We start from the raw sequence: 23155 nt of genomic DNA, 5'->3' as shown, positions 1-23155 counted from the left end.
TGTCTGCAATAACAGTGTTTTTCTGTAGCTTGTATGATTCTTTCATTCACTTAAAAGGAAACAAAGACTATTCTAATGTTGCTATTCCAGCTTCTAAAGTAGTGGGTTTCCAGGCTTCCTGGCTTTAAACCCACTTTATGTATAAACAATAACTTTAAGAAATATCTAGAATATTAACTCTATCATGATGTCACCCCATTTTTTTTTTATCCTTTTTTTTTTCCTGTAAAGTCACGAGCCATAAAAGATTTGGTGTTTGCAGTGGGTCGTTGTTCATGCATATCTCTGTTTTTTATCTGTTGTAGCAAGTTCAATCTACAACTTCACAGCATATCAAAGTCCCTCAGTTCATCCCACCCCCTCGGCTCACGCCTCGTCCAAATTTTCTTCCACAGGTATGTTCAGTTTTAAAAATGTTCTTTTTTTTTTTTTGATTAACATGATGCTGTCCTGATGGTCACGACATTGTTGTCATTATTGTAAAGCAGTGATCCCCATCCAGGCCCGGATTGGCAATCTGTGGGTTCTGGCAAATGCCAGAGGGGCTGCTATAAGGTGCCATAGAAAGTCACTATTTAGTGGGCTGGTTGGGGCTGTTTGGGCCTCTGTGTGGGCTGATTGGGCCTCTGTGTACCTGAAATGCCAGGGCCTATTTTAATTCTCAGTCCGGACCTGTCCCCAACCAATAGTTTGCGAGCAACATGTTGCTCACCAACCCCTTGGATGTTGCTCCCAGTGGCCTTTTTTTTGAATTCCAGGCTTGGAGGCTTTAATTGTTTAAAAAAACAGATGTACTGGCAAGTAGAGTCTCCTGTAGGCTGCCAGTGATGGGCAAATTTATTCACCAGGCGTAAACTCACAGTGAATTTCCGTGTTTCGCCCACGGCGAATAAATACGCAAATTTGGCACGAAACGACAATACTGACTCAGGCGACAATTAAACGCACGCCCATTGACTTTAATGCGCGTCAAATTGTCGCCGACCTCATGAATTTTGCAGGAAATTCTAGAATTTTTTGCCAAAGCCAAATGGGACACTATAGGCTGCCAGTCCACATAGGGGCTACCAAATAGCCAATCACAGACCTTATTTGGCACTAACAGGAACTTTTTCATGCTTGTGTTGCTCACCAGCTCTTTTTACATTTGAATTTGGCTCACGGGTAAAAAAAGGTTGCTCTTATAAAGCATTGGTTTAGCCTTTAACAAATTGCATTTTCCAAGAACAGGTATGTGATCCGTTATCCGGAAACCCTTTATCCAGGAAGCTCAGAATTAAGGAAAGGCCGTCTCCCATAGACGCCATTTTATCTAAATTAATAAAAAAAATTCAAAATAATTTCCTTTTTCTCTGTAATAAAAAACAGTAACTTGTACTTGATCCCAACTAAGATACAGGTATGGGAACTGTTATCCAGAATGCTCGGGACCTGGGAGTTTCCAGATAATGGATCTTTCCTTAATATGCCTCTTCATACCTTAAAGGGATACTGTCATGGGAAAAAAAATTTTTTCAAAATGAATCAGTTAATAGTGCTGCTCCAGCAGAATTCTGCACCGAAATCCATTTCTCAAAAGAGCAAACAGATCTTTTTATATTCAATTTTGAAATCTGACATGGGGCTAGACATTTTGTCAATTTCCCAGCTGCCCCAAGTCATGTGACCTGTGCTCTGATAAACTTCAATCACTCTTTACTGCTGTACTGAAAGTAGGAGTGATATCACCCCCTCCCTTTTCCCCCCCAGCAGCCAAACAAAAGAACAATGGGAAGGAAACCAGATAACAGCTCCCTAACACAAGATAACAGCTGCCTGGTAGATCTAAGAACAACACTCAATAGTAAAAACCCATGTCTCACTGAGACACATTCAGTTACATTGAGAAGGAAAAACAGCAGCCTGCCAGAAAGCATTTCTCTCCTGAAGTGCAGGCACAAGTCACATGACATGGGCAGCTGGGAAATTGACAAAATGTCTAGCCCCATGTCAGATTTCAAAATTGAATATAAAAAAATCTGTTTGCTCTTTTGAGAAATGGATTTCAGTGCAGAATTCTGCTGGAGCAGCACTATTAACTGATTCATTTTGAAAAAAATTTTTTTTCCCATGACAGTATCCCTTTAAGTCTACTAGAAAATCATGTAAACATTAAATAAACGCAATAGGCTGGTTTTGCTTCCAATAAGGATTAATGATATCTTAGTTGGGATTAAGTACAAGAGACTGTTTTATTATTATACAGAAAAGGGAAATCATTTTAAAACATTTGGATTATTTGGATAAAATGGAGTCTATGGGAGACATTCCGTAATTTGGGGCTTTCTGGATAATGGGTTTCCGGACAATGGATCACATACCTGTATAATTAATCCTTATTGCAAGCAGAACCAGCCTATTGGGTTTATTTAATGTTAACATGATTTTCGTGTAGACTTAAAGGGGTGGTTCACTTTTAAGTAAACTTTTACTATGTAATAGAATGGCCAATTCTAAGCAACTTTTCCGTTGGTTTTCAATATTTTTTTTTTTTTTTTATAGTTTTATAATTATTTGCCTTTTTCTTCTGACTCTTTCCAGCATTCAAATGGGCGCCGCTGACCCCATCTAAAAAAAGCAAATGCTCTGTAAAGCTACAAATTTATTGTTATTGCAACTTTTTATTTCTTATCTTTCTAGAAAGGTGCTCTCCTAATCAGATTCCAGTCTCTTATTCAAATCAATGCATGGTTGCTAGGGTAATTTGGACCCTAGCTACCAAATTGTTTATAATGCAAATTGAAGAGTTGCTGAATAAAAAGCTAAAAAACTCAACAGCCTTAAATAATTAAAATTGAAATCCAATTGCAAATTGTCTTGGAATATCAATCTCTACATCATACTAAAAGTTACTCAAAGGCGGACAACCCCTTTAAAAATTATGGGAAGATCCGTTATCCAGAAAACCCCAGGTCCCGAGCATTCTGATAATAGGTCCCCTACCCGTATATACATAATTTTCATAGCAGAAAATTAAGGGGTGATTTTACCCTTTTTTTCATAATGGATTTGGCTTCCTGTGTGGAATACAAATGCCGCAATTCTATGAGCTGCTAATACTACATGATATACTATTTATACATACATTATATACTACTTATATGGCCAAGGATCTGCTTCTCCGGTATTATTCGTTAAAAGCAAAGGGAGACAACAGGGCTTCTGTTTTTTTTTTTTAAAGTTCATGGAATTATCCTTTTCATTTGTGTCATGTTCTGATGAGATTGGACATGATTATATGTTAATGTGCATGCGCTGTATAGCAGAAATACTAACAGAATGCTTAAAATTCTCTAATATTTGATATCTTACGTCTAATTTACTTTACAGGTGCGGCCAAAGCCAGCAGCACAAAATAACATTCCCATAGCCCCTGCACCGCCCCCCATGTTGGCAGCTCCTCAACTCATTCAGAGGCCAGTTATGTTAACCACAAAATTAACCCCCACAACACAGAACTCTATCCATCCCGTGCGCATAGTTAATGGACAGCCTGCGGCCATCTCCAAAGCCTTTCCAACGGCACAGCTTACTAGCATTGTGATAGCAGCACCAGGAACACGGCTTGCTGCCCCCCAGACTGTGCAGCTTCCCAAACCAAATGTGGAAAAGCAGGTAAAGATTCATCTCTGGTGTGAGCACTTTGTATAACTTAGAAGTTTAGGGACAAACTCATTTTAAAACACATTAGGGTACATACATAAAGGTGGGGGTTGTACCTTGCATTTTGTGGGCCTCAACTGAGAGTAGAGTCCTGCAGCGGGTCGAGTACCCTGCGGGTAGAAGTTCCGGGTGCGGGTATAGACGCAGGTCGGCAGTTCTGCGGGTTGGGCCGTGGGTCTTCTCAATACCGATTTTTACTCCTTTTTTATGCTCACGCCTACTTCCGATAATGTGACTTCCGGTTTACAATGTCAGCACCTCCTGTTTTACTCCCTGTTTTCTGATTACGCCTACTTCTGATGACATCACTTCCGATTTACAATGACAGCATTTCCTGATTCTTGATGGTCAGCGGTTCGCGGGTCCGGGTTGCGGATTAGGTACTTGCGAGTCGGTTTGCGGATCCAAGCGGGTAAGAATGCGGGTTGCGGTTCCAGGTTGCAGATTGCAGGTTGCAGGTATGGGTCGGGTACGGGTTCCAAAAAATGGACCCGCGCAGGACTCTAACTGCAAGGTTCCCCATAGAATTGGCCCATTTCTTACATTTAGCTCCGCAACTACATCAAGATAGACATAGTAAACGCAGAACTTTGCTTTGTGATTAAGACAACTGCAATGTCTTTACAAACTCAGCTGACCCATGGGCTGAACGCTTATTATACCTGGTAATAACCATGTAGACCCCCCCCTCCCTCCTCCCCCCCCCCTCCCGGGAGAAATGCCCCAAACTTTATACTTACCCCTCGGTGCAGATTCAGGCATTGGAGTTCTCTGTAGCCATCTTCCGGGTCGTGTCTTCTTCCGGCTCTTCAGCAATTTCCGTCTATTTCAGCAAAATCGCAGTTGCCGCAAACCGGTAAATTGCTCCAACTGCCCAAGCGCCGCTTGGTCGGTCTCCCACTTAGCTTAAGGTGGCCATAGAAGTAGAGATCCTCTCTTTTGGTCAAATGAGTGGATCTCTCCTTGATATGCCATCATTGAAGTGGCCGATATAATCGTGGGGCCTAATGGACCGCAGGACCACATACACGCATAGATTCGGCTGCGATCCGACGGGATTTTTTAACCTGCCTGATCGAGATCTGGCCGACTTTCGGCCAAAAATCGATTGGGGTGCTAGTCGGTTGACTCTACACACTCCCGTGTATGGGAAGACCTGGAAGATGGTTGGGCTGAACTCCGATGCCAGAATCTGCACCAAGGGGTAAGTATAAAGTTAGGGGCATTTCCCCGGGAGGGCAGCTAGGCTGGGGGGAGGGGGGTCTACGTTGGGTGGGAGTAGGAGTTTTTTTGGTAAACGGTTGAATTCTCCTTTAACTGCCCTCTGTATTTTAAAGGATAAGGAAAGTTAAACTAAAGAAGTAGGTAGAAATGTTGTACGTAATGTTTTGTGCTTCTGTACCAGCCCAAGGCAACCACAGCCCTTTAGCAGTAAAGACTTGTGTCTCCAAAGATGCCCCAGTAGCTCCCCATCTTCTTTTCTGCTGATTCACTGCACATGCTCTGTGCTGCTGTCACTTACTGAGCTTAGGGATCCACACACAATATACAGTACACATAGAATAGAAATGTCACAATATAAGGCTGATTAGTAATTAATACAGATAATTACTACATGGCAGCACAGAAACCAGTGCAATTAGCATCAGAATTTAATAATCAGCCCTGTAGCATCAGCTTATATTACAGACAAACCTTATTTTCTGCTGGATAATTAGTGATGACCCCTAAGCTTAGCTTCTCAACAGCCGCTCAGAGCCCACTGAGCATGTGAGTGTCACAGACACTTTCCAAGATGGTGACCCCCTGTGACAAGTCTGAAGTCCTGGATCATTGCTGCTATTGACAAGCTGAAACTTTAGGCTGGTGCAATAAGTTCAGTATATAAAAAATAGCAGTTTTAGCCATATTCATTTTTAGGGTTTAGTTCTCCTTTAACTGTATATATGTAACCATTAATGTGCAGAACAAAGATTGGTCTCATGCAGCAACCATGACTAGTTCTCAGAGGCACAATGTAATGTTTGATGTCTTTGTATTCCCTAGACAGTCAAAGCTCAGGTGGAAACAACAGAAAAGCCAACCGAAATCAGAACGCCGGTGCCACCCGCCCCCAAGCCAAAACGAGAGGAAAATCCACAGGTACCTTTGAAAAAAAAAAAAAATGCACCCCAGGTTTATTGCTTCATTTTGTACGAATACAATTAATTCTCACTCTCTTTCTTTCTGTTTTCCCCCAAAGAAACTTGCCTTCATGGTGTCACTAGGACTTGTAACGCATGACCATTTGGAAGGTGAGCTTACACTTTTTCTTTTTAGCTATCTGTTACCATAGGCTACAATTTCTGTTTCTTTTACTTTTTATATTTCTTCTATTGTGAGTATACAAAATGTATACATGTTATACAGGCATATACACATCTATTTTAGTGTTGCAGACAAAGGAGGTGCATTTTAACAAATAGTTCCTGCACAAAATGTTTTTTTGCTAAAAGCAACATAAATGCCACTCGGCGTTACCATGGCAACCCGGATCATGCTAAGCAATTCTCTTTGCATTATGACTGGGCAATCGTTCTCCCTGACAACTTGGTAAACACAGAGCCATGAAACGTTCAACTGTAGCCTTATTCTGTTTAGCTGCCACTGAGTTAAACTAGTGAAAGGATCCCGTCGGTGTTACACTAACACATGGATCTCTAGAAAACCAAAATGAATATTGCATGCAGGGGAATAACCATAGAGGAATCAGACCCTGTGACTGCTAGTTTCACTGTGTGTTTATGAAAAATATCTTGTCCCTAAGGTTTAGGGGTGCTCTAAAAAAACTTGCTGTGGCTCCCAGTGATGCTTCTGTACGTTATTAGTAACGGTGTATTTTTTTTTTCCTCCCTTTGCCTGATTTGTCAGAAATTCAAAGTAAAAGACAAGAGCGGAAAAGAAGAACAACGGCAAATCCGGTGTACAGCGGGGCAGTGTTCGAACCAGAGGTACGCAAAGCTTTGAACATACCACCTGAATTCCTCTGTTGCTAATTAATGGAGTTTTTATCATCCGTGTATATATAATGTTGGGTGTTTGGCTAATATTTGAACTAATGGATTTTCCGTATCTTGAATTACTACAATTTTACACCATTAAAGGAGAGTAAAAAGATAAAACTAAGTAAAGGTGGCCATACACAGGCCGATAAAAGCTGCCGACAGACCGTGTCGGCAGCTTATTGGCCCGTGTATGGGGCCCCCCACGGGCTTCACCGATCGAGATCTGGCTGACTTTCGGATGGGACGAAAAATCCCGTCGGATTGCGGCCGCATCTATTCGTTGATGCGGTCCTGCGATCCGACCGCCCATTACTATTCGTTAGGATCGGATTGTTGGGGCCTTAGGGCCCATATCGGATTAGCCCGATATTGCCCACCTCAAGGTGGGCATATCAGGGAGAGATCGGCTCGTTTGGCGACATCGCCTAGCTTAAGCTTAAAGCTTAAGCTTTATCAGAAAGGTCTATATAAATACACCAGTAAACCCTCAAAGTAATGCTGCTCCAAGTCCTCTGTCAAAAGAAACACTGCATTTCTTTCCATCTGTTGTGTACACATGGACGTCTATATCAGACTAACTTCTTTCAGCTTAAATTTCCAAGGCTTGGGCTTGAGCATGCTCAGTTTGCTCCTCTCCTCCTCCCTCCCTGCTGTAATTCTGAGCTATGACTGAGCAGGGAGAGACTCAAGCAGGAAGTGATGTCACACCAGCTAATATGGCAGCTGTTCTCCTTAACAAACAAGGGCTGTTTACTCATGTATGATAAAGCATTCTAGAGAATAAATAAAGCATTCTAGCTTGCATTATTTTGGTTAATCTATTGGCAGTAAACTGCCTCGGTAGCTTTCCTTCTCCTTTAAGGTGGATAAAAGCTGCTGACTCTGGCTCTTCAGGCGTGTTGCTGACTCATTTAGATACCAGTCTTGCAGGTTTGAAATCCAGCTAGAAGAGGACCATAGGGCCCATGGTTAATTTGGGCAGCTGGCTGTCTTGTTTAGGCTAATGATACATCATATGTTTTCTCTGCTGAAGGAGGAAACCATCAGTCCTGCCCAAATCCTATTTTTTATGTAGTAACAATCATGTATGGGATCTGCCTGCACTTGTGATTGAGTTTTGGCAAGAAAATGCATTTTTTTCTTGCAGGCTGGAGAAAAGCAGAATAGGAAGCCTAGCAAAATAAATTAATAAATAAAATGTAGGAAGGTAATCTTCCCCTTTAAGATTTGGGGAATGGTAATCTGTAAAGCAGCTATCGCATAAGGTGTTTGATCACTGCAACTTTTATCTAGAAAAATTAGACTACAAAATATAAGATATAAGACCTGAGAGTATTTCTAAGATCAAAGAGATCTGTTACGGGAAAAAAAGCTGTAATTCCTACCAAGAACTGTTACAGAGCACAGAATGATAGGGAATATGGCCCATGAGTGCCCATTTTATTAATCTGGTTCCATTACAGTATTTATATATGGATATATTAAAGGATAAGTAAACCTTAAAAATAAGTGAATGTAAAATTGATGAGGGTGATATTGAACATTGCAAAAGTGCCCTCATCAATTTCACATTCACTTATTTTTAAGGTTTACTTATCCTTTAAGTATGCTACTTTCAGGTGACATAATTATTCTAAGCAACTTTTCAATACACCGTAATTGCACATACTGCATGATTTTACCGTTATTTATAAATATAGTTGACTCTGAAAGGTGTATTCTGGCTCTGACTCTTGAAACAACTTAGCAGTAGTCCGTTTCCCTCCAGGTTGTTTATTTAGCTGACTTTTAGCTTTGTTTCAGTAGCCAGAGCCAGGAGTGAAGAGAATATTAAAAGCAAGACAGACACTGTGCAAAAACAATGCTTGGGTAGAAGATAACTATCCCTTTGAATGCAAAATTTGAAGTTGGGATAAAGAAGTCTGCAGCGTTTTTGAGCAAGATTTTCAATGTGTTACTTTGTTTGCAGCGCAAGAAAAGTGCCGTGACATACCTGAACAGCACAATGCACCCTGGGACGCGGAAGAGAGGTACCCCTTCAATAACGATTGGACCCCCCTTTCCTTATTTGTCTCTGTGCTGTTTCATCCTTCTGCACAGGCTTAGCATTGTGGGGGGATTTCACTCCGACCTGAATATATATGCTTGCTATCACACTACTATAACATGTGCTACTTCATATCTTTATTCGACTGCCAGGAGATGCAGTGTATAGTGCATTATGTATTTATATCCACCGAACACACAAAAACAAAACACATTTGTATTCATCCCACAAGTTAAAAGCTGCAGTTCCGGGGTAATAATTAGGCCTAAACATTTATTCTGGTAACTCTGAACCTTAAAGGAATTGTCCACCTTCAAACAACTAATTGTTTTCGGATAGAACACCATAAATAACGACTTTTTCCAATTACTTTCTATTTTCTATGTGTCACCGTTTTAGTGGAAAGTATCATTTTTCACCTTCTAAAGCAGCTGTGGGAGGGGGTCGCCGACCCTGTAAACGGTTTACATTTAGTTGATACATTTCTTATCTTTGTCCCTGCTAAACAGAATCTCTGGGTTTCATTACAGGCAGCTGTTAGGGTCAGGCGACAAATCTCCTATTCTTCGCAGTGACTAATCTCCCCAATCTGACTTCCGCCGGCTAAAATGTTAATCGGCTGGAGGCAGGCACACGGAGCGCTTCGTTTTCTGAAGTCACCCAGTTTCCTCGTGAGGCAATTACAGACGACTTCGGAAAACGAATCTCCCCAATCTGCCTTCCGCCGGCTAAAATGTAAATCGCCTGGGGGCAGGCACACGGAGCAATTAGTTTTCCGAAGTTTCCTCGTGATCTAATTACGGGCGACTTCGGAAAACAAAGCTCTCTGTATGCCTGCCCCCCGGCGATTTACATTTTATCCGGCGGAAGGCAGATCGGGGAGATTAGTCGCCGCGAACAAGAGGAGATTTGTCACTGCCCGTGTGGCCAGACCCTTAGAATTGATACAATAGTTGATAATTCTGCTGAGAAATGTATCAACTAAATGTTGCAAAATTGTAACCGTTCAGAATCTGCACCTGAATTACTGAGCTGCCAGACTCAAACACTAGACACCGGAACATTCAACTTTAAACTTAGATTTTGGGAAAACAGTAAAAAATAAACAATGGAAAGTAATTAAAAAAAGTATTTTCTGGGGAACAATCTGAAAACCACTGAACTGAATATAGTGTTTGGAAGGTGAATAACCCCTTTAAGAGAAACACACACACCTTTTTGACATGAGCTGATTCACTTGGGGTTATTTAGAAAAGGTGCATAAACACTGAACTGCAAAAAAATATATAGTTTATATATATATATATATATATATTTTTTTTTTTTACAAATAAATGATTTTTCAGATTGAGAGGAAACCATGATAGCCTGGGAAGGGATGATTTCCCAGCCCCCTTAGGCTCACAGAGTCATTCAATCCGCACTTTCTTCCATGTTCAAGTGACTTGAAGTCTATCTGCTTTCCAGAGAACCTCTGCACTGATAGCCATGGAAAGCAGAGGTACTTCAAGTGCTAGAAATCTGGAACAGAGTAAGGGAAGGAAAGTGGAATAACTCTGCCTAAAGGTGGTGTTGAGAAATGGTCCCTGTGAAGGAGTCATGGATTCCTTCCAGCCTGTGAAATCATGTGACTTGTAAAAAAAAATAATATTAATATTTCTGTACCTGTTTTATATAAGCCCAACTGAATGAGCCGATCTGAAAAAGGAGGTATTTATACCCTTTAAATATAACAAATACGTGGATCTGTGTTTACTATAATGTTTTATAGCTTACATAGTTAAATGGGGTTGAAAAAAGACAAACACCATCAAGTTTAACCCCTCCAAATGAAAACCCAGCATCCATACACCCACCCCTCCATACACTCACATAAACTATATATACCCATATCTATACTAACTATAGCTTGTCAGTATATGGAATATTTCTACCTTGAGTGAAAGTTCAGGGAAAGTCACAACCTTACAGCAGGTGTATCTGATCCTTATTAAAGGGATCCTGTCATGGGAAAATATGTTTTTTTGCAAAACGCATGAGGTAATAGTGCTGCTCCAGCAGAATTCTGCACTGAAATCCAATTATCAAAAGAGCAAACAGATTTTTTTTATATTCAATTTTGAAATCTGACATGGGCTAGACATATTGTCAGCTTCCCAGCTGCCCCCAGTCATGTGACTTGTGCCTGCACTTTAGGATGGAACTACTTTCTGGCAGTCTGTTATTTATCCTACTTAATGTAACTGAATGAATCTCAGTGGGACCTGGATTTTACTATTGAGTGTTGTTCTTAGATATTCCAGGCAGCTGTTATCTTGTGTTAGGGAGCTGTTATCTGGTTACCTTCCCATTGTTCTGTTGTTAGGCTGCTGGGGGGGGGGGTGATATCACTCCAACTTGCAGTACAGCAGTAAAGAGTGACTGAAGTTTATCAGAGCACACAAGTCACATGACTGGGGGCAGCTGGGAAACTGACAATATGTCTAGCCCCATGTCAGATTTCAAAATTGAATATAAAAATATCTGTTTGCTCGTTTGAAAAATGGATTTCAGTGCAGAATTCTGCTGGAGCAGCACTATTAACGCAAACTTATTTTGATATTTGCCTGAGAAGCCCAATTCTAGCGCAGACCACAGAAACTTCCAAATAGAATAGGGACCTCTCCCATTGACTTCTATACAACCTCGGCAGGTCTGAGATAGCGGATTTTTGGTTTCGGACTTTTTGCAGCATGAGGGTATAATAAATTTTGAAAAATTGGAGGGTTTTTTTTCCCCACCAAAAATTTGGATTTTATAGTAAAAAAAACTAAATTTTTGTCCAGTCTTTAGAATAAATAACCCCATAACTGTTTTCTAAGAGACACTTCCTAATCATTAAATACTTTATATCCCCTAGTTTTGGACTTAACTGGTGCCTCAACAATGATGCTGCAAAGCGCCGGCTCATGATTCAGGTTTTGTGGTTAGTTGAATCCCCATGGATGTGACTTTAATGATCTGCTAAGTCCTCCACTCCTGACCCCCGTATAAAATTCAAGATAGATCCCATGGTAATCATCTCTACTCAGCTGAACAGCTTTCCTCACTCCCAGCGCTGGCCTAGCAGGAGAGATGTAAATGCCATATAAATGTTCTGATCTGAACTGGACCGGGCTGAAAACTCACAGCAACTCTTGGAGGCACATTTATTAAAGGTCAAATTTCGAATTCATGTGAGTTTTTTTAAACTCTATTAATTTCAAATATACTCGAAATTTTACTGGGGGGGGGTTTATGTATAAAAAAAAAAATCGAATATCTAAAACTAAAACAGACTCGAAAACTCGAATCGAATTCGACTAAACTCGAATGTCGAGAACATGTTCAAATGTCCAAATGACCTCTACTATTGACTTATACATGATCTCAGCAGGTTTTAGGTGGCGAATAGTCAAATTTCGAGTATGATAAATCTCAGAATTCGAATTAAAACTCAAATCGAGTTTGGATAATTCACAATTCGAATTTAAGAGTTTTGACCATAAACAAAATTTAAAATTTTCAATTCGACCCTTAATAAATCTGCCCCTTATTGTAGTAGAACCAGCTAAGCATTGCTGTTTGCCAATAGGTTCTTTAGGGCATATAAAACATATTCAGTTTACCCAAAACTGCATTTAAAACTTGTCACATGACACAGGGAGTTTACCATCAGCCATTGCAGGTCCAAAGGGATCTCAGCTGACTCCTCTTTTTTATATCTAGTCCCAAACAGGACTGTAGATCACATTATGGCTGTTTCTTTTTCTCTACAGAAAAATCAACCCAATTTAAAGAAACAAACCCTCAAGTTCATCGATTGTGTTATAGGTCAATAGTCGTGTGAATGTGACAATGTACTCTTTCATATTGGGAAAGGTTCTATTTAAGACATGAACAAGATATCTTGCATTTATTTAGAGGCCTTTCTTTTTTTAATAATATTATATGATATTATTATTATTATAAGGCTTATGGGACAGTGGGCATTTGTGAAGCACAAAGGGATAGACACTTTCTTTTTACACACACACTTCTGCCCACCCCATTTCCTTATTTTGTTTTGTTCTCTACTTCTAAGTCTCATTCTTTAAAGAGCACATCAAAATTGTTTCCCCCAATGGAGGTGTGTACTAAGAGAGCCTGCATTCTGATTGGGGGACGCCATAGTATTTCTTCAAGAGAACCCTGCCTTGTTGGGGGGGCACCTGCTTGGGGCACCTGCTCATAATGCATGTGCCCCCCAACATGGCAGGGTTTTCTTGAAGAAATACTATGACGTCCCCCAATCAGAATGCAGGCTCTCTTAGTACACACCTCCATTGGGGATAGGGGCATAGAACGTATGAAGCAGGTTTAATTAAAGAAATCTGCAAAGCTGCATTGTACCTCATATACTGGATGATCAGATGTTGTGTTAGGACACAGGACACACTAAACTATGTTCCAACATAATAGAATTGTAAGTTATTCCACCCCCTGTCATTAGTCACACATGGTGGGTTTTTTGGATGCAGACTAACAACTAGGGTTGCCACCTGTCCGAGTCAGGTTTTTACACCTGCTGTCCGGTTTGAAAATACCTGCCCGGTTTTCAGAAGTCTGAAAAGCGAGCAAGCCTGTTACCTGCTTCTCGGACGATGTGGCTAATCACGGGCTGTCAATGTCACAGGCCTGCCCCTTTGCGTCACTAGGGTTGCCACCTTTTTTGAAAAAAAAAAAACACCGGCCTTCCTGTATATTTAGATTCTTTCCCTATTAATAACATTGGGGTCAAGCATAATTTTTACCGGTCAAGCCGGTAAAACACTGGCCAGGTGACAACCCTATGCATTACAGGTTCGCCCTTTAAGTTACAGGCCCGCCCCCTTTACATTTACATCATAGCCCCTTTATGTCACAGCCCTGCCCCTTTACACCACAGGTCCGCCCCTTTACATCACAAGACCGCCCCTTTACATCACAACCCGCCCCTTTACATCACAGGCCCAACCCTTTACATCACAAGCCCGCCCATTTACATCACAAGCCCGCCCCTTCACGTCACTGGCCCTGCCTCTGACATCACAGGCACCGCCCCCTGCCCGGATTCCGAATGTAGGAAAGGTGGCAACCCTACTAACAAGTTCTAACTGCTTTCTATATTTTTACTTTGCTCGCATGTCTATAAGTCTGACCTTCTTTTGTCTTTGTAATTGAGTATTATAATTCTCTTCATCTACTGCACCATTTCCTTTTCCATGCTAGCCAATGAGGATCACTGGCCTAAGGTATGTAAATCCCCCCAATCTTTTTTTTTTGTTGTTTTTATTTGTGTTTATTAACCTGTAGGTCGTCCTCCTAAATACAACACGGTGCTGGGTTTGGGCGCCTTGCCACCTACCTCCCCTCCATCCAGTCATCCCGACTCCCCTGAAAGCGAAAAGACACAGATCACATGTAATTTATCTGCAAGTGTCCTGCCTGTGTCCCTGCCCAGTCCTTTTTCCACAGACGTAAGTAACTGAAGGTGCCTTGAATGATGGAGCACTGATAATGTGGGGGGCTTGCTTGCCATACTAGTGAATGAGCTCCCCTCTCTCACTTGCCCTTTCCAGCATTGAAGGGGAAGTAAAGGTAAAATGATTCCAGTAAGTCTAATTGCAAACCTACTAACTCAGGCCTGCTATCATCTTATGTGTTGGCCTAGAGTTGCACCAGCCTCATTGTCTACTTACCCATGAAGTGCCCATGAACATGTGTACAGTGCACAATATTTTCCCAGATTTCTGTACAGCGTATGCACTAGGGACGTGCCGAATCCCTTCTTGCTACTAATTTACATATGCAAATGCGTATTCAGTTCGTCCAGGCCGGATCCCTAACCGAATCCTGGATTCGCTGCATCCCTATTCTGTATATATTCTCTATTCTACAGTTTGTGTTGCGTATGTCCATTGTTCTACATCTAATTAGATGACCTGCCTTGAGGATCCCTCGAGGGGAGCGTTGGCCTAGAAGGAGCAGTTCTCTTGTTTCTGGCACGAGATCTCATGCTGCTGGTTTATATTGAGGATTATTTTTGCTGGGATTTTGAGAAATTATTTTTCCTTCTGTCCAAAGAGCCACGGAACATTGCTGTTTGGGGTGAATAACCTGCATTGTGCATAGGAGCTAAATGCCACATTTCAACTGCCACTTTAACCAGCTGCCCTTCTATTGCTTTACTTCTTGGAGTTTTTATGTTTTATTTCATGGTTTCTTATCTAGTTTTCAGCTCAACTAGGCCAGCGATTTTCCCATCTACCATTTGTCAGTGTCTCCACTTTTAGTCGATCATATAGATTTTACCCAGTCTTACCCGAGTGTCGGTATTTGTTTCACTGGGTTTATTCTTAGCATATCCTTAAATAGGTTTCATTTGTTTACATTGTAAGAGTAGAAGCAGTTTCAATGGTACAGGTATTGGATCCGTTATCCGGAAACCCGTTATCCAGAAAGCTCTGAATCATGGAAAGGCTGTCTCCCATATAATCAAATAGTCTAAAATTTTCAAAATGATTTCCTTTTTCTCTGTAATAATAAAACAGTAGTTTGTACTTGATCCAAACTAAGATATACTGTAATTAATCCTTATTGGAGGCAAAACCAGCCTATTGGGTTTATTTAATGTTTACAGGCTTTTCTGGTAGACTTAAGGTATGCTGATCCAAATTACGGAAACATCCCTTATCCAGAAACCCCCAGCTCCCAAGCATTTTGGATAACAGGTCCCATACCTGTACAAGGGGGCAGAAACAGAACTGAGCTGGTGCTTGCAAGTCTATTATGGGCTGGCTGATACAGAAGAATGTTCTAATGCTGCACCAGGAATGGACAGCCTGTGTTCCTCCAGATATCAGTCGTTAACTCCCAGAATCCTTTGTGAATCCTTATAATTAAATCTCATAGATAAAATCAGGCCTATTGGTGCTTGTCAGAGAGGAGATTCTTCTTTCTGCCAGTCATTAAAAGCTAAATGTTTGTTGGATGAAGAGACACTGGTAGTGTCCTCTGTTTAGTAGTCCCCTCATTAAAGTACCCTTATTGGCTTCCACTATTTAAACGGAAATATATTAGGCCATATATTGTGGTCATGGTTTAGCAAGGCTAAGGAAGAGCGGAAGAAATCGACTGATCTCTCCTTTCTACCATGCTTTTTACAGGCTGACATCCATGAGGATTTTTGCAGCATCTGCAAAAAGAGCGGACAGTTACTGATGTGCGACACGTGTTCACGTGTATACCACCTGGACTGTTTGGAGCCTCCTCTCAAAACCATTCCCAAGGGCATGTGGATATGTCCCAAATGCCATGACCAGGTACTGTGAGAACCACAAACAGGCCAGGAAAGTAGGAGAAATCTAGGGCAGACTAAGAAATCATCCATCTCTTACCTCATCCAATCTCTCTTGCTTTTTCCTGGGTTTTTTCTTTATAGGGATGCACCGAATCCAGGATTCGGTTCGGGATTCGGCCTTTTTCAGCAGGATTCGGCCGAATCCTTCTGCCGAACCGAATCCGAAACCTAATTTGCATATGCAAATTAAGGTTCGGTTCGGTATTCGGCCGAATCTTTCACAAATGATTCGGGGGTTCGGCCGTATCCAAAATAGTGGATTCGGTGCATCCCTAGTTCTTTATATGCAACCAAAAATTGGAGCCAGGGTCCGTTATAAAAGTTTTTTTTTTTTAAAAAAAAAAAAACCTTGGTGGTCAGGGCCCCCCAACAAGTTAAAAAAAAAAATCATTGGTGACCAGGGCCCCCCCTATAAATATATTCTAAAAAAAATTGGTGCCAGATCTCCACATAAAAGTTTTTTTTGAAAAACATTGGTGGCCATGCCCCCCCCCCTTTACAAGTTAAAAGGAAACATTGGTGGTCAGGGGTACCATACAATATTAAAAAAAAACTTTGGTGGCCATGGGCCTATATAGTGTTAAAACTAGGGATGCACCGAATCCAGGATTCGGTTCGGGATTCGGCCAGGATTTGGCCTTTTCAGCAGGATTTGGATTCGGCCGAATCCTTCTGCCCGGCCGAACCGAATCCGAATCCGAATTTACATATCCAAATTAGGGGCGGGGAGGGAAATTGTGTGACTTTTTGCCAGAAAACAAGGAAGTAAAAAATGTTTACCCCTTCCCACTCCTAATTTGCATATGCAAATTAGGGGTCGGATTTGGTTTGGTATTCGGCTGAATCTTTCGCAAAGGATTCGGGGGTTTGGCCGAATCCAAGTGCATTCGGTGCATCCCTAGTTAATACATGGGTGGCCAGAGGTTTAATAAAAAACAAAACACATTGGTGTTCAGGGGAATTTACCTTAGGCTCTTTTCGTGGTTTTGGGTTTTTTCGCGGCTTCAGAAATTCGGATCTTTTTGTAGCTTTGAGTCTTTTCGCTGCTTCGGCTCTATCCTCAGCTTCAGGTCTTTTCGCATCTTGTCTCAGTTCAGCGATTTGAGTCTTTTTGTGGTTTCAGCTCCGTCCGCAGCTTCAGCAATTCAGGTCTTTTAGTGGCTTTGGCTCAGTTCGGGTCTTCGGCTCTTTAAAAAAATAAAATAAAAAAAAAACACATTGGTGTTCAATGGAACTTACCATAGGCTCCTTTTGTGGCTTTGGGTCTTTTCGCAGCTTCGGAACTTTGGGTCTTTTCGCAGCTTTGGAATTTCAGATCTTTTTGCGGCTTCGGCTCCGTTTAGGTCTTCGGCTCTTAATAATATAAGAAAAAAACACATTGGTGTTCAATGGAACTTACCTTAGGCTCCTTTTGTGGCTTTGGGTCTTATCGCTCCTTCAGGACTTCAACATCAGGTTTTTTTTGTGGCTTTGGGTCTTTTTGCTGCTTCGGCTCCGTTCGCGACTTCAGAACTTCAGGTCTTATCGCGGCTTTGGCTCTGTTCGGGTCTTTGGCGCTACGAGTCTTTTTGTGACTTCTGATCCGTCCGTCCATGGCTTTGGGTCTTCGTGCTTTGGGTCTTTTCACAGCTTTTGCTACGTTCAGGTTATCGGGACTTTGTTGGTGTCAAGGGGGCCCCGGCTAACTCGAAAAGTGCAGCACAGCCGGGCCCCCATTTAGGCCAGGGCCTGGTACAAATGTACCCTCTGTGCCCCCTGATGGCAGCCCTGTATGCAACCCAATGCTTATTCAGCCTTAAAATCTGCAGTTTGTGGTTTTGTTGTTCTGCTCTTTCTCTCCTGACAATAGAATGCCTCTCAGTATTATTTTTATTATAGACTAAGGTCTCCCAGTTGCACATGCTCCAAGTTGTCTGATGGTAATTACGTTTTCAGATAACACTGCAGATTCTCAATTGGATTGAGATCAAGGCTGTGACTGACCCTTTGTAGGACAATTCTAGTTGTTCTTGTGCCACTCACTATTACTCGGTTTTGTATTTGGTCTTCGGAGAGATTAACTTTTTGTCCGAGCTTCACTTTTTAGCAGCAAGAAAAAGGTTCTTTTGTAGTATTTGATTTATATAACTTAGGGACGCACTGAATCCACTATTTTGGAATACCGAACCTAATCTGAATCCTAATTTGCATATGCAAATTAGGGGTGGAAAAACATTTTTTACTTCCTTGTGACAAAAAGTCACGAGATTTCCCTCCCTGTACCAAATTTGCATATGCAGATTCGAATTCAGTTCGGCCGGGCAGAAGGATTCGGCTGAATCCGAATCCCGAACCGAATCGTAGATTCGGTGCATCCCTAATATAACTAGATGCCCAGTCCTTGTTGATGATAGACCGCTCCCAACAACATGTTTCAGCCGGACAATCATTCCAATCACAAGACTAGTATAATGGTGGAGAGGTTTAGGTACAAAGTGATGAATACAATGGTCTGATCTCTATCCAACTGAAATTGGGGCACCTATTTGAGAACTGGGGTGCAAAACTGTTAATAGAGACGCCATATCTGGCCATTCGATGTCCTTTCACCTGTGCTGAGTCAGGCATGTGCAGTTGAAGTCAGAAACAGATAGGCTACTTCTCTTTGCCAGAGTCCCGGAGAATGGATTCAAGTGGCCCAACATGTCGACTGTCAAAGCACTACACTTGTTTAAGAAAACCTTAAAAATAAGTCACTGTAAAATTGATGAGAGTGCTATTCTAAGCACATTTGCAATGTACATTCATTATTTATTTATTTTTAATTCCAAGATATTAAGGGATACATGTACTGTTAACATCAATGAATTATGTTACAACAGCGCCACCTGCTGGTCATTTTCTGACCACCAAGTAGTCAATGAAGTTGTCAGGAGAAAGAAAGAGCCTACTCTAATGTTCTTCTGCTTAGGAAAAAAAAATAGAAACATTTCTTAAAGGACCAGTAACATCAAATTTATTATAAAAAAAATTCATTAGTATATTACGGAAAAAAAAACACCAACGCATAGTAAACTTTAAAATCACAAAGTCTTTATTTAGAAATAACTTACCGAAACTCCGCTTGCGCTCCTCTTCAGAAAAGGCAATCGGGTGATCCATTGTGCGGCGCTCACTTTCTACTCCCTGGCTATCTCCTATAAGGACGGCAGGCAGGAGAAATCGAGCGCCACACAATGGATCACCCGATTGCCTTTTCTGAAGAGCAGCGCAAGCGGAGTATCTGTAAATTATTTCTTAATTGCGATTTTGAAATTTAATGTGTTGGTGGTTTTTATTCCGTACAAACTAATTTTCTTAAAATTTTTTTTAATGTTACTGATCCTTTAAATCTTTTCTAAGCAGAAGAACATCACAACAGGTTTTTTTTATTTCTCCTGACAACTTCCTTGACTACTTGGTGGTCAGACTGGTGGGAAACTGACCAGCAGGTGGCGCTGTTGTAACAAAGTCCATTCATATTAACAGTACATGTATCCCTTAATATCTTGGAATAAAAAGAAAATAAATAATGAATGTGAATGACAAAAGTGCTTAGAATAGTCCCTTCGTCCATTTTACATTCACTTATTTTTAAGGTTTATTTATCCTTTAAATGGGGGAGATGATTTTTACTGAAATCCAGACCTTTTCCATATTGGCTTCCAAGATAAGTGATCCCATACCTCTATAACAATACTCACTGATATCCACATACAGTATCCTGTGTAATACATAAATAAGATGTGTGCTTATTTGTTATATGTGAGCGTAAAATTGTCGTTATTGTTTTTCCAGATGATGAAGAAAGAGGACGCCATCCCTTGGCCTGGAACCTTAGCTATTGTCCACTCGTACATCGCGTACAAAGCAGGTATGTGACTTCTTAACAGAAACAAAAATAAATGTGAGAATGGGAATGTCTACTAGTAACATTGAAAGAAAAAAATAAAGACCAACTGCAAGTTATATTATACTGTAATTGTTTCCTTTCAGCTAAAGAGGAGGAGAAGCAGAAACTACTCAAGTGGAGTACAGACCTGAAACAGGAACGAGAACAGCTGGAGCAAAAAATGAAACAGCTCAGCAGTTCCATCGCAGTGAGTAACTCGAGTGATTCAGCGTTCATATCTGCTGATCTGAATCTTTTTTGTAAATATTGTGACTGTATTAAAGGATAAGTAAACCTTTAAAATAAGTGAATGTAAAATGAATGAGGGTGCTATTCTAGGTTCTTTTGTCATTTGCATTCATTATTTATTTGTTTTTTATTCCAAGATACCAAAGGATACATGTACTGTTAATATAAATGAATTTTGTTTCAACAGTGCCATCTGCTGGTCAGTTTCTGTCAGTAGTCAAGGGAGTTGTCAGGAGAAAGAAAGAGGATCCTCTGATGTTCTTCTGCTTAGTAAAGCAGAAGAACATCAGAACAGCCTCTTTCTCTCTCCTGACAACTCCCTTGACTACTTGCTGGTCAGACTGGTCAGAAACTGACCAGCAGGTGGCGCTGTTGTAACATAATTCATTCATATTAACAGTACATGTATCCTTTGGTATCTTGGAATAAAAAACAAATAAATAATGAATGTAAATGACAAAAGTGCTTAGAATAGCACTCTCATCAATTTTCCATACACTTATTGTAAAGTTTTACGTATCCTTTAACAACATTATTGTCCTCAATGACCTGTAATGCTGTCTGCTAGGTTTTGAAGAGACGCAAGGTTAATTACGTTGCCTAAATTGCTTTTCAGCTGCCATCTATAACATTGGTCTGCAAGTCAGCAGGGCCCTCATCTCAGGTTATTCGTCCCACCAGCCCCTGGATGTTGGGCCCTGCCAGCAATTAGAATGGGGCCCCAAAAAAGAAAAAATGCCCTGTGTGTGCATTGTCATTAGGGATGCACCGAATCCACTATTTTGGATTTGGCCAAACCCCCGAATCCTTCTCGAAAGATTCGGCCAGAAACCGAACCAAATCCTAATTTGCATATGCAAATTAAGGGTGGGAAGGGGAAAACATTTTTTACTTCCTTGTTTTGTGACAAAAGTCATGATTTTCCTCCCTGCCCCTAATTTGCATATGCAAATTAGGCTTTGGATTCAGTTCAGCCTGGCAGAAGGATTCGGCCGAATTTGAATCCTGCTGAAAAAGGCTGAATGCCAAACAGAATCCTGGATTCGGTGCATCCCTAATGGTCATCTTCATACCAAAGCCCCACCCAGGATCTGATTACACCTTAATTGCAACTCCCAAATCGTACCTTTTACAATGGCCTCCCAACTGCAGCGCCCCCTGTAGTCCCATCATCTCGGCCCTTTTGGGGAGATACATTATTGCAGAGTCATATCTGTGTAAGGCCAAAGCATTACTAGTAACTGTGGATTATGACTACCTGACGCCTCCTGCCATATTTCTCATACAATAATCTAGTTAAAGGGTTGGTTCACTTTTAAGGTATCTTTTATTATGTAATAGAACGGTCAATTCTAAGCAACTTTTCAATGGGTTTTCATTATTTATTTTTTATAGTTTTATAGTTATTTGCCTTTTTCTTCTGACTCTTTGCAGCTTCCAAATGGGGGGTCACTGACCCCATCTAAAGAACAAATGCTCTGTAAGGCTACAAATGTATTGTTAATGTTACTCTTTATTACTCATCTTTCTATTCATTTCTCTCCTATTCATATTCCAGCCTCTTATTCAAATCAGTGCATGGTTGCTAGGGGAATTTGGATCCTAGCAACCAGATGGCTGAAATTGCAAACTGGAGAGATGCTGAATAAAAAGCTAATTAACTCAAAAACCACAAATAATAAAAAATGAAAACCAATTGCCAATTGTCTTAGAATATCCCTCTCTACATCATACTAACAGTTATCTGAAAGGTGAACAACCCCTTTAATTCACGTTTTTTAGGGTAAAAAATATGCGACTATCATTATATTATTATTATTATTGTACTTGAGTGCCTGTTGGTTTAGCTGCTCAGCGAGCGTTCTGATTGGGCTGTTTGTTATGTTTCAGAAATGCATGGAAATGAAGAGCAGTATCCTATCCCGGCAGAAAGATATGCACAGCTCACTGGAAAAAGTAAAAAATCTTATCCGGCTCATTCAGGACATCGACCTCACCGAACCCGTTAATTCAGAGGTGACCTCTAACCACAGCCAGGACTGCACTGCTACTGCCAACAGCCCCCTCCCTGACCCCGCCTCCTTGTCCTCACCTAGTAGTGCCCAGAACTGCAACCAGGGGGAGGAGCCTAAGTAACACGCCACTCGCAAGCAAAAAGGCGCCATGAGAAAAGGACTAGCCGCGTCTGATTGGTTCCTGGGAGAGACTGGACCATAATCTCCCCGGGACAAAGACGTAAGCACTGGAGTTTTGCCAATAAACCTTTTATTCTGTGTGCTCCACAGGTGAGCTGGGATGTTCTGCCAGCACCATGCCAAGTGAGAAATAGAAACGAATCTCAAACTTTAATCTCTATCTTACACCAGTGTGTGCCTGCAGCAGCCTCCACAACAATCACACTTTGGCTTCATTTTTACTTTTCCTTTACCAAGTGCCCCCCTTCTGCAAACCTTGTGTGGAGGTAGCGAGGGGGGGGCGTACATACCGAGTCCAAAGACTAGTAACAGTCCCATCAGCAAAACTCCAAGACATTCAACCAAAAAGAAAAGATGAATATGCTGAAAAGATATTTCCGCACCCAGCAGTCTCGGGAAAGGGAGGTTGGACAAGGTCTCCCGACAGTATTTCAGGTTCAATGATTTTCTTTTTTTTTCAGTGTCCTCCAACGCTGGAGTGAGTGTGGGAAAGGGAAAGCTGTGTAAGCATGCGTGTGTGTTTGTGTTAGTGTGTGTGTGTAAGAGCGTGCGTGTGTTTGTGTAAGTGCATGTGTGTAAGAGTGTGTTTGTGTAAGCGTGTGCATGTTT

General features: G+C 41.2%; 1 protein-coding gene across 7 annotated transcripts in view; it reads left to right on the top strand.

Annotated features, from left to right (window-relative positions):
* phf21a.S (PHD finger protein 21A S homeolog) overlaps positions 1 to 23155 on the top strand; it is a 106069-nt gene extending 82914 nt beyond the window's left edge. For 2 of the 7 annotated variants that reach the window (XM_018260208.2, XM_041560950.1), the window contains exons 7-18: positions 306 to 395; positions 3370 to 3654; positions 4031 to 4114; positions 5749 to 5844; positions 5945 to 5996; positions 6613 to 6692; positions 8716 to 8776; positions 14146 to 14309; positions 15999 to 16154; positions 20009 to 20084; positions 20207 to 20310; positions 22242 to 23155. In XM_018260208.2, coding sequence (XP_018115697.1) covers positions 306 to 395; positions 3370 to 3654; positions 4031 to 4114; positions 5749 to 5844; positions 5945 to 5996; positions 6613 to 6692; positions 8716 to 8776; positions 14146 to 14309; positions 15999 to 16154; positions 20009 to 20084; positions 20207 to 20310; positions 22242 to 22487 — 1494 coding nt within the window. In that variant the 3' untranslated portion in view covers positions 22488 to 23155. Of the gene's footprint in view, positions 1 to 305; positions 396 to 3369; positions 3655 to 4030; positions 4115 to 5748; positions 5845 to 5944; positions 5997 to 6612; positions 6693 to 8715; positions 8777 to 14061; positions 14085 to 14145; positions 14310 to 15998; positions 16155 to 20008; positions 20085 to 20206; positions 20311 to 22241 lie in introns of all 7 variants that reach the window. The other 5 variants (XM_018260210.2, XM_018260212.2, XM_018260214.2 and 2 more) reach the window with 5 other exon arrangements.

This window comes from Xenopus laevis, chromosome 4S, assembly GCF_017654675.1.
Source record: "Xenopus laevis strain J_2021 chromosome 4S, Xenopus_laevis_v10.1, whole genome shotgun sequence".
Taxonomy (NCBI): Eukaryota; Metazoa; Chordata; class Amphibia; order Anura; family Pipidae; genus Xenopus; species Xenopus laevis.
Note: the sequence above shows the minus strand (reverse complement) of the source record. Positions and strands in the feature narration are given on the sequence as shown.